This window comes from Pristiophorus japonicus, chromosome 4 (genome assembly GCF_044704955.1).
Source record: "Pristiophorus japonicus isolate sPriJap1 chromosome 4, sPriJap1.hap1, whole genome shotgun sequence".
NCBI lineage: Eukaryota > Metazoa > Chordata > Chondrichthyes > Pristiophoridae > Pristiophorus > Pristiophorus japonicus.
Window position 1 is genome coordinate 126681516 of NC_091980.1, and position 18667 is coordinate 126700182.

The window sequence follows — 18667 nt, forward strand, 5'->3', positions numbered from 1 at the left end:
GAGAGAGAGAGCGGAGGGGGTGGGGGGGAGCGAGAGAGCGGAGGGGGAAGAGAGAGAGAACGGAGGGGGGGAGAGAGAGACAGCGGAGCGGGTGGGGAGAGAGCGCGGAGGGGGGGAGAGAGAGCGGGGGGGGGGAGAGAGCGGGGGGGAGAGAGAGCGGAGGGGGTGGGGGGAGCGAGAGAGCGGAGGGGGGAGAGAGAGAGAGCGGAGGGGGGGAGAGAGAGACAGCGGAGGGGGTGGGGAGAAAGCGCGGAGGGGGGGAGAGAGAGCGGGGGGGGAGAGAGCGGGGGGGAGAGAGAGCGGAGGGGGGAGAGAGAGAGAAGGGGAGGAAGAGAGAGAGGAGGGGGGGAGAGAGAGAGAGAGGAGGGGGGGAGAGAGAGGAGGGGGGCAGAGAGAGGAGTTGAGAGAGAGAGAGGAGATGGGGGGAGAGAGAGAGGAGGGGGGAGAGAGAGAGGAGGTGGGGGGGAGAGAGAGAGGAGGGGGGAGAGAGAGAGGAGGGGGGAGAGAGAGGAGGGGGGGTAGAGAGGAGGGGGGAGAGAGAGAGAGGAGGGGGGGAGAGAGAGAGGAGGGGGGAGAGAGAGGAGGTGGGGAGAGAGAGGGGGGTGTGGGGGGAAGCCTTTCGGGTGTAGTTAGGTGTGGGGACAGGGAGGGAGGAAGCCATTCGGCCTGGGATAGAGGCGGGGAAGCGGACTGGGAGGCCATTCGGCCTGGGATGGGGCGGGGGAGCGGACCGAGAGGCCACTCGGCCTGGGATAGGGAGGGGGGAGTGGACCGAGAGGCCACTTGGCCTGGGATAGGGGCGGAGGAGCAGACCGGGAGGCCACTCGGCCTGGGATACAGGCGGGGGAGCGGATCGGGAGCCCATTCGGCCTGGGTTAGAGATGGGGGAGCAGACCGGGAGGCCCCGCAGCCTGGGATAGGGCCGGCGGAGCGGATCGGGAGGCCATTCGGCCTGAGCTAGGGGCTGAGGGTGAGGGGGTGGGGGAATGGGATATGCAAGGCACTCGGGGCTAGGGTCAGGCGGGGAAAACAGACTGGGAGGCCCTTCGGTCTGGGATAGGCGGGGATTGGTACTGGCATCGGGAGGTAAGTTGTTGCAATATATTTTAATGTGTTTTAATGTGATATTAAGTTGATGCAATGTGTTTTAATGTGTTGCAAGATAGCTGTATGTTTCAATTTCCAGCCTCAGCTCACATTATGCCCCTGGTTACCATGGCAATCCTATCTTTTTGGCACAGATCAAGGCTCCACCCCCAAAACTAAAGGACAGGTTAGGCCACGCCAAAATGAAGACATCCAACGGGGAAACTGAGACCATTTTTTTTGGCGCACTTGGGCCTCAAAAAATTGTTGTACCTCTTCAAGTACACCAAAAAAAAAGCTATGCGGAAAATTGAACCCACTCTCTTTTGAAATGTAAGCACGCAATGAGTTACCCACTACAAACTAAAAGCTAATCACAGTGCATACATGACTTCTCAAACAGCTCTGCACCCACTTGATTGGTATAAATATCCCAGAGCTTGTCAGTCCAGCTGTGGAATGAGCAATATCTGTGGCTCCTAGACTGAGGAATTTTCCAGGGTACACTGCACGTGTTGACACACATTTGCAATCGTAGGAGGGACAGGTTCTTTAAGTATTCACAATTCCACATTTAACTAATAAATTAAAGCAATCCAGAATGATGTGTTCTGGCCACATTCCTTGACGTTTTTTTGTAGGTAATGTTCTGGACTCAAGTTAATATCAAACAGTGTTTATGGCAACACAAAGTCAAACTTATTTTACTCTTAATTTCCATGGAGACCAAAAATGAAAAGCAATATGTAACTTGATTCTGCCCATCCTTTTAGCTTGATTTAAACAGCCTGTAGCCTGATCTGTGTCTTTTGTGCAGAACAGGTACCTCACCATTATCAATTAGTCGTACCTATTGAGCTGCTCCCCCTGATGCCCTATCCCCCACTATTGGGATTTAGTAAGTGCATAGTGTTGTGTATGGAGATAGAGTCAGACTGAATGAACACTGTGAGCTCAAAGTAAAGTGTGACCTTAGTCTTTTATTGCAGGTCTCCAGGGTGCCTCTCCAACCTGTGAAGCCTTCTTAAATACCTGTGCTCCCAAGGGATTATGGGACCCCTTGGGACTCCGGGGAATGAGCCCTCTGGTGGCTGTACAGAGTAAATACAAGTCCACATATATAACACATAGAATAGGCTTCGGGATCGTTTTTCACTCGTCCTGTCCAACGGGAACAGGACGGGGGGGGGAGGAGCTTTTAAACTGGAGGATTGTTCCTTATCATGCATTCCCGCTGGCTACCATGTTAACTGCTCACTGTGGTTCGATGGCTGAGGCGCCAGCCAGAGGCAGGCGGGAACGAGCCTCATGAATTAATGTAAATCGGGTCCCATTACATTAACGGCACCCCGATTAGATTTTAACATGGGCCTGAGCAGGGAAGCTGCTGTGGCAAGGATGAAGACGCTCTCCATAGTAAGTGAAACACTTTCTTTTGTGGGGCCAGGAGGAACAGGAGTGCTCCTCTGGGCCCCACAGGGAAAGTCACAGTCTCTGCTGCTCGAGACTTTCCCCCACTTTCTGGGGAGCCACTTTCTCTCCTACTAGGCCCTCCAGAAACCCCATGCTTGCCATCAGCCACTGACCACCTGAATCACCACTCCTGCCAGCCAACCAAGTGCTGCGATTCCCCCCATTTCGGGCAGGCAGCATGCCCGGGAGTTAAAATACGACGGGCCTCAAACCTAAGCCTGCGAGTGTGTTTTGCATTCACCCTTTCTGCCCAAACCACACATGGGGTTAAAATGATCGAGGTTTGCCAGTTATCTTTTAAGAGTGAATTTATCTGGACTGTCGCAGGTACTGGAGTTAAACAAAACTCTGAATTGTCCCTGATTGGACTCACCAGACCGAAACTCTCATCCAGTCAACCTCTACAAGCAATTTTTTCCCCCAGTTCTAATAATCATGGTAATTCAAAGAACCCATCTATGTTCTATAAGAACATAAGAAATAGAAGCAGGAGTAGGCTATTTAGCCTCTCGAGCCTGCTCTGCCATTCAATAAGATCATGGCTGATCTGATCTTGGCCTCAACTCCACTTCCCCGCCCGCGCCCCGTAACCCTTGACTCCCTTATCATTCAAAAACCTGTCTATCTCCACTTCAAATATATTCAATGACCTAGCCTCCACAACTCGCTGGGGTAGAGAATTCCAAAGATTCACGACCTTCTAAGAGAAGAAATACCTCCTCAATTTTGTGACCCCTTATTCTGAAACTATGTCCCCTAATTCTAGATTCCCCCATGAAGGGAAACACCCTCCCTGCATCCACCCTGTCAAGCCCCTTCAGAATCATATGTTTCAGCACCTATCTTCTTCTAAACTCCAATGAGTATAGGCCCAACTTGCTCATTCTTTCTTCATAAGACAACCCCTTCATCTCAGGAATGAACCTAGTGAACCTTCTCTGAGCTGCCTCTAATGCAAGTATATCCCTCCTTAAATAAGGAGACCAGAACTGTATGCAGTACTCTCGGTGTGGCCTCACCAATACCCTGTACAGTTGGAGCAGGACTTCCCTACTTTAAACTCCATCCCCTTGCAATAAAGACCAACATTCCATTTGCCTTCCTAATTACTTGCTGTACCTGTATGATAACTTTTATGTTTCATATACAAGGACGCTCAGATCCCTCTATACCTCAGCATTTTGTAATCTCTCCCCATTTAATTAATAATTTGCTTTTGTATTTTTCCTACCAAAGTGGATAACCTCACAGGTTCTGTAGGATGAGCTGTTGATACAGTGAACTCAGGCTAAAAGCTCACGTTCCACAGTCTGTGGTGCACTATGTCAGCATACTAATAGGCAGATGTTATTAGGCTGACGTCGGAGAATGGGGTTTGACCGCACAATCTTAGATAACTACAAAGACAGCAACACATCTAACCAGAGGCCAATGTGGGCATTGGCTGATTAATCAAGAGACAAACATCTACCCCATAGATTGATCGAGGAAGCACACAGAATGCTGTCTGCAAGACAACCCTTTATGTAACAGTTCTTTAGCTCAGCTCCCAGTGGGAACAATAGATAGAGGGGTTGCTGCATTTCAATTTCCCATGAAAAACGAATGTGACAAGCAAACAAGGTCGACATTTTAGTGATGATTAAGGAGGAATAACCTTTACAGATGAGAGAACTCGAAACAACAAACCCAGAAGAATAAAATACAGAAAGAAAATCATTTAGCGGATTGTATGTGGGGTTGGGTAGAATGAAGTTTAATCTGTCTTCACATCTGCCAGCAGCAATTTTCATACCTCCTGTCTTGAAGGAGCTGATTCATGACACTAGACAGCAGCCATCCGTAGCTATCGTGTACACAAAATTACAAAATTGGCACAGAAACAGGCCATTCGCCCCAACTGATCTATGCCAGTGTTTATACTTTACACGAGCCTCCTCCCACCCTACTTCATCTAATCCTAGCAGCATAACCTTCTAATCTTTTCTATCTCATGTGTTTTATTAGCTTCCACTTAAATGCATCTATGCTATCGCCGCAACTACTCCATGTGGTAGCGAGTTCCACATTCTAACCACACTCTGGGTAATTTGTGCACAATGTATGAGCTTAAATAGTGACCATCAGCCAGCTGTTTGGCTACAGTCAGCACCCCAGCCAGGGCTGATTCATTCCTTCCCCAATATTGGTGCACACACACTCTCTACCGTGGGTTACTGGATAGCGATCAGGAGCGGGAACCTTGGCTGATTTTATCCCCCCTACTCCCAGGCAGCCGCCCCGGCTGAGATCAGATACTCGGCACAGCCTGAGAATTGAACCTGGGTCTTTCTTAGTCTGCATAGCAGGTGGTGTACCTAAATAAAAAGTTTTCACCTCAGCACATGCAGCGTCTGCCGTCGGGTGAGCATGTCCTGGCAACCAACACAGTGAAACAGGCGCTGGGGTGTGAGCGGGATTGTTGCAGGAGCAGACCTGGTTAAAACTCACTGATAAGGTTCAGGTGCTGAGGAAAAATGACAGGTCTGGCACAATTCCAACAGCGCTACAATCACTGAAGGATTCTGCCGTCTAAAATATCCATTTAAAAGTCATGCAGTTTATTGAAAAAAACCCACTTGTGAAATGGTGATGATTTTGGCTTAATGTTGAAGATACGAATGATTTCTTTTTATCCCACTCCCCCATTTATGGTTCTTATTTTTATTGTTTCAATCCCCTCCCTCCATATTTAATGCCAACGCTTTGCTGTGGTGATGGGGATGCAACTTGCATGGAGACCTGTGCCAATGCTAGCTTGTAAGGTATGTAAGAACAGTCCTGCTAACTTTTCAATTGGTTTTCCCATCTGCACTGTCAGCGAGTCATGATCGTGGTGTCTGGGGTACCTCACAATGACTCTGGTGAGAGGTGTCTCACGGTGAAGCAGCCCATGCCAGCCTAGAGCTGAACCTGGTTAACATCCAGGCTTAGGCTGACAGGTAGCAGGTAACAACACATAAGTGCCAGGTGATGACCATCTTAAACAAGAGAATGTCTGGCTATCTCCCTCTGACCTTCAATTGTATTACCATCACCCAGTCCCTATCATCAATATCTTGGGGCTCACCATTGCCCACAAGCTGAAACAGATCAGCCATAGCAATACAGTGATTACAAGAGCAGGGCAGTGACTGGATAGTCTGCAATGAGTGGCTCGCCTCTTGACCCCTCAATGCCTCGCTGTGATATTTCCAGAGAGCACACAGCACACACAGCTTTTAAGATGGCAGAAGCTTCCAGAAGTCTCCTTCTTGTCAGGTGACCTGGGTTCTTTATTATAAACAGCACTGGCTGCAGTAACACAGGAGTCCACAGAGTGGAGCTACAGACATTACACTTCTCCCTCCTTAATGAAGAAGTTATTATAACAAACAATCATGATACATAACTTGTATGATTATACATAATAAAAGATGGACTTATTTTGCCATATTTACAATCAACCTTAACCACTTGTTTTCTGCTTCGCTCTCGAACAGAACCTTCCAAACATGGTGTCGAATTTAAACTCATTCGAGGCTGATCCTGAGGAAAGTTTTCCTCCAAAGGATGCCCTTGATTTCCATTTGAACTCTCCCTAATTTCAGACTGTTTGTCTGCCTGACTCGGACTCAGACTTAAATTCTGACTTTCTCTTGGATTTGTTTCCAGTACATTTGATGTAGCATATACTACTGGTGTATCAAAACTATCTCATAAGTCGGAAATAATTGAATCATTCCCACCTTCAACTACTTCCACGACTATAGGTAAAATATGATCAATGTGAACAAACGTAACCTGCACATGATCAAACATCTTGACCAAATATGTGCGAAGACCACATATCTTCACCACTCTACCTAGTAATCACTTTAACCATTTATGGTGATGGTTCTTCATTCTCACCTTCTGATTTAATTTCACACTTCTCTCTTTTACTCTAACTCTACCATTTTTGCTCGTGAACTATGCAAATTCTTCTGAATGAAATTGTGGTCCATTATCAGAAACAATTTCTTCTGGGAGGCCAAATGAAGAAAAGAAACTTTGTAAAATATCTAATGTTTTACTTCTTGTTATTTTCCACATTGGAAACACCTCAACCCACTTCGAATGGCTATCAATCACAATGAACAATTGTTGTCCTTCTAGCTCAACAAAATCAATATGTAGCCTTTGCCACACCCTGGGAGGCCATTTCCATGGCTGCAATGGTACTGATGGTGGTTGCTTGCTTACGATTGACATGTCACACACTGACTGACGCTGTACTCTATATCTTTCTCAAGACATATCCACCATAAGTAACTGCGTGCAAAACTCTTGGTCAAGCACATTCCCAGGTGCTGGTCATGGAGGTCTCCTAATAATTTGGACCTGAATTTACTTGGTATAACCACTCTTGCACCCCACATGATACAATCTTTATTGACTGATAATTCATCCCTACGAATGAAGAATGGATGAATATCTTTGTCTATTACCCGGTTTAGCCATTCATTTGACATAACTGGGTCACGTTTGGTTGCTCTACCAATCTCTTCAGCTGCGACTGGCAGTTCATCAATGTATGAAAAATCTGGTGTAACTTGTGATGGGGAAGGCAATCTAGACATTGCATCAGCATTACTGTGATCAGCTGATCGTCTGTATTCAATATGCTGACAAAATCAAAGCCTATCAAAGCTGCAGCTAATGTTGGAACTGGGGACTTTGGATGGAGGATTGTTGTCAGGGGCTTATGGTCCATAATGATAGTAAACGTACAACCATACAAGTATTTGTCGAACTTCTTGACCCCAAAAATTAATGCCAAAGCTTCCCTTTCGAATTGCGCATGATTACGCTCATTGGCACTGAGAGTGCATGAAGCAAAAGCAATTGGTCTCTCCTCCCCACTAAGTAATACATGAAAGATGACTGCCCCAACTCCATAGGCGAGGCATCACATGCTAGCTTGATCTCCTTACCTACGTCATAGTGAACTATGGTGCTCTCTAGCAATTTGCTTTTACACTCCTTGAATGCTGTATCGCCTTCTTCTGACCACATCCAATGGACTTGTTTTTTCAATAGTTCATTCAGTGAATGTAATACTGTAGCCAAATTTGATAGGAACTTCCCATAATAGTTCAAAAGACCCAAAAATGATCGAAGTTCAGTGACATTCTTGGGAGTAGGTGCATTTCTGATTGCATCCAGCTTTCCCTTTGTTGAATGTAAACCATCTTTGTCTACTCTGTACCCTAAGTACTCCACTGAGTTTTAAAATAACTCACACTTGCGAGCAGACACTCGTACGCTGTGCTTCTCTAGCCGTTTGAGGACTTCATTCAATCTGTTATTATGAATTTGCCTATTTGGTGCTGAAATTAGTATGTCATCTAAATAACATACTACCCCTTCAATACCTTGCAAAATCTGGTTCATCCCCTCTTGGAATATGGCAGGGGCGGAAGACACTCCAAATGGTAGCCTATTAAATTGATATAGGCTTAGATGAGTATTTATAGTCAAGCATGACTTGGACTCTTCATCTAGTTCAAGCTGTAAGTAGGCATTCGTAAGATCCAACTTTGAGAAGATCTGACCACCTGTCAGTGTTGTGAATAAATCTTTTACATTTGGCAATGTATTGGGGACAGTACCCTCTAGAACCTGGTTTACGGTTACTTTATAATCACCACATAATCTTACCTTACCATCAGACTTAGGTACAACAACAATGAGTGTAGCCCATTTACATCGATCTATCTTAGAAACAATGCTCTCAGTCTCTAGTCTTTTGAGTTCTTGCTCAACTTTCTCCTTGAGTGCATATGGTACAGAAAGTGGCTAACAAAAAAACCAATCTAGCGTCCTTCTGTACCCTGACACTCACCTTGAAGCCTTGGATCGGACTGCCTGTTTGGTAGAACACCTTTGAATAATTCTTGATGACATCATCCTTTGATGCAAATCTCGTTTCAACACGAAAAATTTTACTCCAATCCAGCTTCAGTGATCCCAATCAATTTCTTCCGAGTAAGGAGGGCTTGTCTCCTGCCACTACTATTAGAGGCAAGCTCTGAAATTGATCCTTGCATTTCACTGGTATGGTGGTATAACCTACCACAGGAATGTTCTCTCCCGAGTAGCCTCGCAGCTCTATCTTGGATTTCTCCAGTGGGAAATCACGCAATTTGTCGAGGTAAAGCGACTCCGGTACTACACTCATGGATGCACCAGTGTTGATTTCCATGGGTATCTTGATTCCTACAAAATCCATTTGGATTATGATATGTTTCGAATCGCTGTCCGTTAACCTCATGCTCCTGATGACATTCACCTTCAACATCTCCTCGTATTGTTGTTTTTCTTCTAATCTATGTAATCTCTGGGGATTTCTACTCCTAGCTTTGAAAGTTGGCTTACCCTTCAGTCAGCATTCCTTTGCAAGATGCCCAGTTTTCCTGCAGAAGAAACACTCTGCCTTCATATATGGACAACTTTGAGCAATGTGTTGTCCCAGGCACTGATAGCAGGACTTCAATGCTTTGTTACCCTTAGCAGTTTCTGAGACTTTGGGGCCCAACCGCCTTTTACTTTGAACCTGCAGGTGATTCACCTCGGTTGTCTGATGACTGAAATTAGTATGAAATTCTCGGGTATATTGGTCGGCCATGCTTATTGACATAGCTGTCTGACATTTAAATCCAAAGTCAAGTTAGGGGTTGTTAATAACTTTCTTCTGATCGCATCATTTTTCATCCCACAAACAAAGCTGTCACGCAATGCTTGGTCCTGAAAGTTTCTGAAATTATAGTGAATAGATAGCTTTTTTAATACTACAATGTACTCACTAATATTTTCTTCAGCCTTCTGATTTTGTATTCTGAAAAGATAACTTTCAGCAATTACCAAAGGCAAGGGACTGTAGTGCTGTCTTCTTCAGAGTTGTTTCCTTTGGCTTGTCAGGCACAAGCAAATTTATCAGGGTTTCATACACCTCGGGCTCGGCTTCATTTACGAAAATCGCCCTTTTTCGTTCCAACACCACCCAGTTCTGGTTTTCATTATCGGTGAGTTTGATTATATTATTTACAGTGAAAAACATTTCTAGCCGATCCACATACGCTCTCTAACTTTCACGGTCACGTTGAAACTCCCTCAAATGTCCTATTACCCCCATAGGTGTGGCCATCTGGATTCTGGCAGTTCAAACAAGTGTGTTTGTAATTTACCTTGGATTTGTAGCTGTAAATCAAAACAGAGAAGCTCTCAAAATCTCTCTGTCGGCTGGCTGAATCCTCCATCAACATAAATTTCAGCTTTGTTTTATCCACTTAATCCCATCGTCGTCACCACTGTGATATTTCCAGAGAGCAGACAGCACATACAGCTTTTAAGATGGCAGAAGCTTCCAGAAGTCTCCTTCTTGTCAGGTGACCTGGGTTCCTTATTATAAACAGCACTGGCTACAGTAACACAGGAGTCCACAGTGTGGAGCTACAGACAACTACAAAGTTCAAGTCAGGAGTGTGATGGAAGACCAAACTCTCGTCTGATTGAGTGCAGCTGCAACACTCAAGAAGCTGCACTCATGACTGACACAATATAGGCAATAAATGCAGCTTCACCAGTATTGCCCACATCCCGACAACAAGTAAATACCTAAAACTCTTCATGTCAGCCCTAATTCTTTCTTAAACTAGTTTTGAATCTATGCATTGTCCTGTTTAATTTGAAGTTGTGTTCTACGTTTAACTTTTCAATGTCATTTACTATTTTGTATGTCTCACTTTGTAGTTTCTTCCTTTTAAGAATGCAAAATTCAAGATTTTCCAGTCCTTCCCAAGTGCTGGGCAGTGGAACAAGTTTTTAAACCCAGCTTCAAGAACTACCAGACCAGCTGTAACATGGACCAGCAATGTAGCTCAACCTTAAGCCCAGAAACATGGCTATATTTTCCTTTAATGGGGTGCAGCGCAGACTCACCAGAATGATACTGGCACTAAAAAGGTTAAATTATGAGGGTGTACAAACTAGGCTTGAGTATAGAAGATTAAGGAGTCATCTAATTAAGATGATTAAAGAAATTTATCAGATAGATACAAAAAAAACTATTTCCTCAGGTGGGCAGGCCAGAACAAGGGCGCATAATCTTAAAATTAGAGCTGGACCATTCAGGGGTGATGTCAGGAAGCACTTCTTCACACAAAGGGTAGTGGAATTCTGGAATTATCTCCCCCAAAAGATGTTGTGGCTCAGTTAATTAAACAGTTCAAAACTGACATTTTTGATCAGCAAGGATATTAAGGGTTACAGATCCAAAGCGAGTAAATGGAGTTAACACAGATCAGCTCTGATCTAACGGAATGGCTGACCAGGCTCAAGGGGTCATGTTCCGATGATGTGTGGGTCTGAATTTTTCCGAGTCCAACACCAGCCATACCGTATCTCCTCTGTGTGAGATTGACCATGAATGGATGAGAATCTAGCCTTTAGCCAAGTAGTGTCAATTTGTCAATTGTGTCGAACAGGAATTGGGGTTGGAGCTACCCAGTCAGACCCTTAATCACCAGTGAGGTGAACTTCATCTCAGCAGTCTGGGCTTCATCCAACCCCAATCCATGGGTGAAAGGATACTGCAGCATTCACGCCGTGCCATTTGGTCGAATGATTGGGTTTCTATTGAAAGTTGACCATACATTTTTTTTCAAACGGAAGCTCACTGATCGTAAAATGATGGCAACTCCTTACCGTGTAAAGCTGCTTCCAGATGGTGCCCCATTCTCTCAGCGTGGTGGTGACCTCCTGCACCAGAGGCATTTCAGCGGAGAAAACATTCTCTCCATTTCTGGAAGGAAACACAGCACCTGGTGAATATACAGAGACAGGTATTGTGCAACTGCACGCTGCAGAGTTAACCATCTGTTATTGTCAATTTTCATTTTTCAAACCACTACACAAAATTAACTGAATTAATCAACCGGCTTGAGCACAGAGAATTCTTCTTGCACAGTGAATTACACAGAAGTACATGGAATTTACTCATTCCGATTAGAAAGAGTACCACTTAATGTTTAGGGACCAGATCAATGCAAAAATAAACTGAAATACTGCAAACGTTGGTAATCCAAAACAAACATTACTGAGGAAGAGTCCATCCTCGAAGCATCTGCTCTGTTCTCTCCACAAATGCTGCCTGATCCACTCAGTGTTTCCAGTATATTCTGTTTTTGTGTCATCGATAAACTAAATGTCTTATGGTGTTAAATAAGACTGAGAATCACTGATGGATCAAGAAGGTTGTTTTACTGGAAAGGTAGCAATTCTTGAAAGGACTGTAAATTCTCAGCACCTTCTCGTTGCTTCCTGTATCTTATCATTTTCTGCTGTATTCTTTCAACTCTCTTTAATAAATCTAAAAAATTGCCCAGTTAGTTTTAAATTGCCTTAACAACAGATGATGGCAATGGATGCTGTATTTGGAATGATCCGTGAGGGAGATTTAGCTCTCAATACAAGGCCCTTCTGTGAACTGGGTATGGTAGCATAGTGGTTATGTCACTGGATTAGTAACCCAGAGGCCTGGAGTAATGATCTGCAGACATGAGTTAAATCCCACCATGGCAGCTGAGGAATTTAAATTCAGTTAATTAAATAAATCTGGAATTTAAAAAAAACTAGTATCAGTGACAATGAAACTAAAATGAATGTTGTTAAAATCTATCCAATTCTCTAATGTTCTTTATGGAAGGAAATCAGCTGTTCTTGGGCCTACAACAATGTGGTTGGCTCTTAACTGCCCTCTGAAATGGCCGAGCAAGCTACTCAGTTGTACCAAACTGCTACGAAAAACTATAATCAGAATAAAATTGCACGGACTACCCGGCATCGAGGTAGACACTGGATTTGGACACGACAAAGGCACATGCAGCCCAATCATGCTAAACAGTGGAATCAGCAAAGCTCTGAAGTCCTACCACATTCAGTCCATTGGTGGTGCACAAACAAACAACGAACGGAAGGAGGAGGCACCATGAACATCCCGATCATCAACAACAGCAGAGCCCAGCAAGTGAGTGCAAAAGACAAAGCTTGAACCATTTGGAACCATCTTCAGCCAGAAGTGCCAAGTGGATGATCCATCTTAGCCTCCTCCTGAGGTGCCCACCATCACAGAAGTCAGTTTTCAGCCAATTCGATTCACTCCACGTGTTATCAAGAAAAAGCTGAGCATTACTGGATACAACAAAGGCTATGGGCCCTGACAACATCCTGGCTCTTGTGCTGCAGCACAAACCGTGCCTCTAGCCAAGCTGTTCCAGCACAGCTACAGCACTGGCATCTACCCGACAATGTGGAAAACTGCCCAGCTACGTCCTGTCCACAAAATGCAAGACAAATCCAACCCGGCCAATTGCCACCCATCAGTCTACTCTTAATCATCTGGAAAGTGTTATCGTCAGTACTATTAATCTACAATTGCTTACCAATGCTCAATTTGGGTTAACCATTGCCACTCGGCTCCAGACCGCCTTATAGTCTTGGATAAAAGAGCTGAATTCCAGGGGAGAGTGCCTGACCTTGAGGTCAAGGCAGCATTTGACGAGGTAAAACTGAAATCAATGGGAATCAAGGGGAAAACTCTCCACTTGGACAAAGGAAGATGGTTGTGGTGGTTGGAGGTCAATCATCTCAGCCCCAGGCCATCGCTGCAGGAGTTCCTCAGGGCAGAGTGCTTGGCCCAAACAACTTCAGCTGCTTCATCAATAACCTTCCTTCCATCATAAGGTCAGAAGTGGGGATGTTTGCTGATGATTGCACAGTGTTCAGTTCCACTTGCAACTCCTTAGATAATGAAGCACTCCGTGCCCAGATGCAGCAAGACCTGGATGACATTCAGGGTTGGGCTGACAAGTGGCGAGTAACATTTGCATCACACAAGTGTCAGGCAATGACCATCTCCAACAAGTGACACTCTAACCACCTCCTCATGACATTCAATGGATTTACCATTATTGAGTTCCAAACCATTAACATTCTGGGGGTTACCATTAAACAGAAACTTAACTGGATCAGTCACATAAATAGTATGGCTACAAGAGCATGTCAAAGACTGCGAATTATACAGCAAGTGACTCACCTGCTGACTCCCCAAAGCCTTTCCACAAGGCACAAGTCAGGAGTGTGGTGGAACACTTTCCACTTGGCTGGATGAGTGCAGCTCCAACAACATTCAAGAACTCAACCCCATCCAGGACAAAGCAGCCCACTTTATTGGCAGCCCATATACCACCTTAAATATCCACTCCCTCCACCATCACCGTGCCCGCATTGTGTACCATCTACAAAATGCAGTACAGTACAGCAAGGCTTCTTCGACAGCACTTCCCAAACCCTCTATCACCTGCTTCAGGCACATGGGAACACCACCACCTCCAAGATCCCTCCAAGTCACACACCATCCTGACTTGGAAAAATATCATTGTTCCTGCATCGTCACTGGGTCAAAATCCTGGAACTCCATTCCTAACAGCACTGTGTGAAAGTACATTCACAAAGGGGCTGCAGCAGTTCAAGAAGGCGGTTTAACACCTCCTTCTCAAGGCCAATTAAGGATGGGCAATAAATGCTCGCCTTGCCAGCAGCGCCCACATCCAGTGAATGAATTTTAATAAAAAACTGCCTGAGGTTCTTCAGCCTATGGCATACACTTCAGCGATTCTGCTTGCTTGTTCTTCCTTCAACATCACAAAGCATTTGGCAGGGCCTGGCCTGATGTACTTTCAACCAAGTTACCATCACCTAGTGCCCTACTAAACTTGTCTTCAGAACCATTCAGCTTCATCTCAAATAATTCTCTCTGTGCTGCAATGAGTGGCTTATTCTCCAAGTCTTTTACCACTGTTCCCTTGTTGCTCCTTCATATCAATGATCTTCCCCACACATTACCCCCAAAAATACATGGCCTAGACCTTACACCATGGTGATGTTCTGCAGCATGACCTTGGTCTTTCACCATGGCATTATGCAGCAGCAGATGGCCTGCGAGCACCATTGGAGCAGGCTGGGGAGCGGAAGGAGGAGCATGATGGCATACCACTCCAGGGAGTAGCACGTGCTGGAGCAAGAGAGCAATGGCAGTGAAGAGGGACGTCACTAAGATCCAGGTCGGTGATTGGAGCACGGGCAGGTACAGCAGGAGCGGCGAGGTCGGGGCGAAGGAGTGGCGAGAGATTGTAGAGGGTTGTGATCGGGGCCCAGGAGAGGCGCAAGTTCGGGCCCTGAAGAGGCGAGGGCCCAGGGGCAGCATGGGCCTGCCCACACTGCGATATGTGTGCGCACTAGTACCATGCAGCAGAGCTGGTCTCCAGTCGTCTTGGTTAATCCTTGCCACTGGACCAAGACCTAGCTCGTGTTGTGGCAGGTGTATAACAGCCATCACACGTTGAAAAAATCCACGCACAGGCATCTTCCACCCCTCAGGATTTTGTTCGGACCTGGACTTTTAGGTCCTTCATTGAAACACCTGTGAACTTTTTTACATGGAAGCAAGTCATCCTCGATTCGAGGGACTGCCTATGATGATGATGATGCAGCAGCATGACGTTGGTCACTCGCCTTGGCAATGGTCTGCAGCATGGACTTGGTCTTTCATTTAGGCAATATCCTGCAGCATGACCTTGGTCTTTCACCTTGGTGATGGTCTGTAGCATTGACTTGTCCTTTCATAAGGAACTTTGGGTGAGGTACGAGACAACAGTTGGTGGGTGTATCCCAGAAAGCCACCATACTAAAGGCTTCAACGGTAAATTTCTGACTCAGAGTTGAGAGCGGTACCACTGAGCCAGAGCTGTCACTAAAAAGGTCAAGGCTGATGCTTTAGTTAGCATTAGTTGGCATGTCATCAAAGCAATGCACTAAACTAAGTGCAAGTTTATTGCTGCAATCAGCATTCCTTTTGTCCAGTGCTGAATAGTCGAATTCTGTGGGTTCACATATATTATGAGCTGGATCAAGATTGCCGAAACTCATTCCGAACTGGAATCCTAACAACTAGCAGACCTTTAGCCCATCAGTCTCAGCTGCATCCACACCTGAGTCCCACTGTGAGATTGCCTATTACACCTCCCAGAAACGACCTGATACATTATAATCACTGTATTGACATGCATATAACCCACCTCATTATATAGGCAGCACTCCAAACATAAGCAAATGCTACCTATATCCAAGATAACATGCTTGACCAACCTTGTTGAGTTTTTTTGAAAAGCTAACAGAGAGAGTAGACAATAGTAATGCAGTAGATGTAATTAATCTAGATTTTCAAAAGCCCTTCAGTAAGATGCCTCATAATAGATTGCTGAACAAGGTAAGAGAATGCAGAAGCAGGGGACAAGTAGCAGAAAGGATAACTAGCTGGCTTCAAGACAGAAAGCAGATAGCAGGAGTAAAGGATAGCTATTCACAGTGGCAGAAGGTGGGTAGTGCTGTTCCACCAGGATCAGTGCTGGGACCACTGCTGTTCACAATTTACATTAACAATTTAGACTTTGGAATCAAAAACACAATTTCTAAATTTGCAGATGACACCAAATTGGGGTGGGGTGGGAGGATAGTCAATATTGAGTACTGAAACAAATTAGAGGAGGATATTAATAAACTTGCATGGGCATAGAATTGGCAAATGAAATTCAACACAGATATATGTGATGAGGTCACTTATTACTTGTACCTTTTCAATTCAGACTTTTGGCACAAAGTCTCTTTTAATATTTTCATGTTGGTAAGCTACTGCCTTAAATAGCTGCAATGTGCAAGAGCGTCTAGCTGGGGTAGAGGAACAAAGGGATCTTAGTGTACAAATACACAAATCACTAAAAGTAGCAGCACAGGTTAGCAAGGCCATAAAAAAGCAAACCAAGCACTAGGGTTTATTTCTAGAGGTATGGGGCTCAATTTTCCCCAATGCTGTTTTTTGGCGTATTTGAAGATTTACGCCAGTTTTTACGCCAAAAAAAAGTTGAAAGTTTCCCCATTTTAACTTGTGCATGTGGCCCGGCGCACATTGTCCTTAAGCTCTGTGGCTGGGGTCTAAGATGTGCGCCAACAAGATCGGGTTGACAGGATAATGAGGGACACACTGTGGGCTGAGGCTGGAAAGTGGAACATACAACACATTCTGGCCAGCTCACAGCAATCTGCACAAGCACCTTACACATTGCAGCTATTTAAGGCAGTAGCTTACCAACATGAAAATATTAAAAGAGACTTTGTGCCAAAAGTCTGTCCTGTAAACTGTATGAATTGGAAAGGCCCACCTTCCCCCACCACGACCCCCCCCACCCCCAGCCCAGGCCGAAAGGCCTCCCTCCCCTGGAGCCAGTGCCGCTCCTAGCCCAGACCGAAAGGTCTCCCTCCCCCGGAGCCGGTGCCGGTCCGAGCCCTGACCGAATGGCCCCCCCCCCACCCCACCTCATGCTGCTGTCCCGGCCGTGGTACTGTATCTGCTGTGCCGATTCTCTTACCTGCGCTGATTTTGTTAACTGCCCAGAAGGTTTTTCAGAGCGGTCACGTACGCCGTTTAAAAAAAAATCGTAATTGGTCAAACTTGCTTAAATGGCCAGAATTGGTGCAGGTACCCCAATGAGGTAAAAAAAAATTATCGTACCTAAGTGAATTACGCTGGCGCAGAAACTTTGGGGAAACTTGGAGATTTTAATTTACTTCAAAAAAAACGGTGCATGCCAAAAAAACGGTGCAGATAATTGGGGAAAATTGAGCTCCTAGAATTGAAAAGTAGGGAAGTTATGCTAAACCTGTATCGCACCTTGGTTAGACCACACTTAAACTGTATACAGTTCTGGTCACCATATTATAATAAGGATGTAGAGGCACTGGAGAAGGTGCAGAGAAGATTTACAAGGATTATTCCAGAAATGCGAAGGTATATATATCAGGAAAGGATGAACAGGCTGGGTCTCTTTTCTCTTGAACAATGAAGGCTGAGGGGTGACTTAATAGAGGTCTTTAAAATTACGAAAGGATTTGATAGGGTAGATACAGAGAGAATGTTTCAACTTGTGGGGAAGAGCATAGCTAGAGATTAGCATAGAAGAGCATAGCTAATATGAGGTAGTCACCAAGAAATCAAATAGGGAATTCAGAAGAAACTTCTTTACCTAAAGAGTGGTAAGAATGTGGAACTCGCTGCCATAGGGAGTGGTTGAAGCAAATAGTATAGATGCATTTAAGGGGAGGCTAGACAAACAGATGAGAAAGAAGGGAATTGAGAGTTATGTTGATAGATTTAGATGAGGAAAGACAGGAGGAGGCTCCAGTGAAGTATAAACGCTGACATGGACTGGTTGAACCGAGTGGCCTGTTTCTGTGCCGTATATCCTATGTAATATAATCCTATGTAACATGCTACACTGTAATGTAAGCACTTTGCAATTCAGTACTATTTACTACACACATGTGGGCTGGATTTTCGGCTTTGTCGATTTCGCGATGAAAAACGGAGGCAGTGCTGGAAATTTACTGAACAATTAACATTAGCGACTAATTGCTTAACTTTCGTCATTTGGGCTCTGCACCAGGGGCGCAGCGCAAAGGGAGGCGTTGAACTACTTTTGCAGCACAAAAAATCAGATTATCGCTGTTATGTATGTAATAAAGGTACAAACTGAGTACTGTTTAACTGAACAAGGTACCTGTTCCTGCTTTATTACGGCCCAAAGTGCCTGATTCACAAAATGGCTGGCCTTTTATACCAGAGCCGCACCATGTGCGTGCTGCTCAGTGGCCTCCAACAATGACACCATCTGGTGGCTACAAACAGCATATACATACATGACACCCGCCAACTTTAGTGTGGGGCTGGGAGCGCTCCGAGGGAGACCTTGGGAGGGGAAAAAAAAATTCAACAAAACATTCAAAAAACATTGCCAACATCCTTACCTCACAAATCGCTGCAAAAAGATAAAAAAATAAAAACTTTAACTTATCTTTTTTACTCCAACTCACCGTCACCGGCAGGGCTGCACTGCTGTGTTTTCCCTGGCGGTCAGCATGGGACGTGTTTCGCGGT

At 45.1% G+C, this 18667-nt stretch overlaps 1 protein-coding gene across 3 annotated transcripts in view; it reads right to left on the reverse strand.

Annotated features, from left to right (window-relative positions):
- LOC139263058 (dedicator of cytokinesis protein 2-like) overlaps positions 1 to 18667 on the reverse strand; it is a 770661-nt gene that overhangs the window by 694126 nt on the left and 57868 nt on the right. For all 3 annotated transcript variants that reach the window (XR_011593033.1, XM_070878576.1, XM_070878575.1), the window contains exon 5: positions 11326 to 11422. Coding sequence is in view for 2 of the 3 variants with exons in the window: in XM_070878576.1 (XP_070734677.1) it covers positions 11326 to 11422 (97 nt within the window). In the remaining variant the exon portion in view is untranslated. The remainder of the gene's footprint in view (positions 1 to 11325; positions 11423 to 18667) is intronic.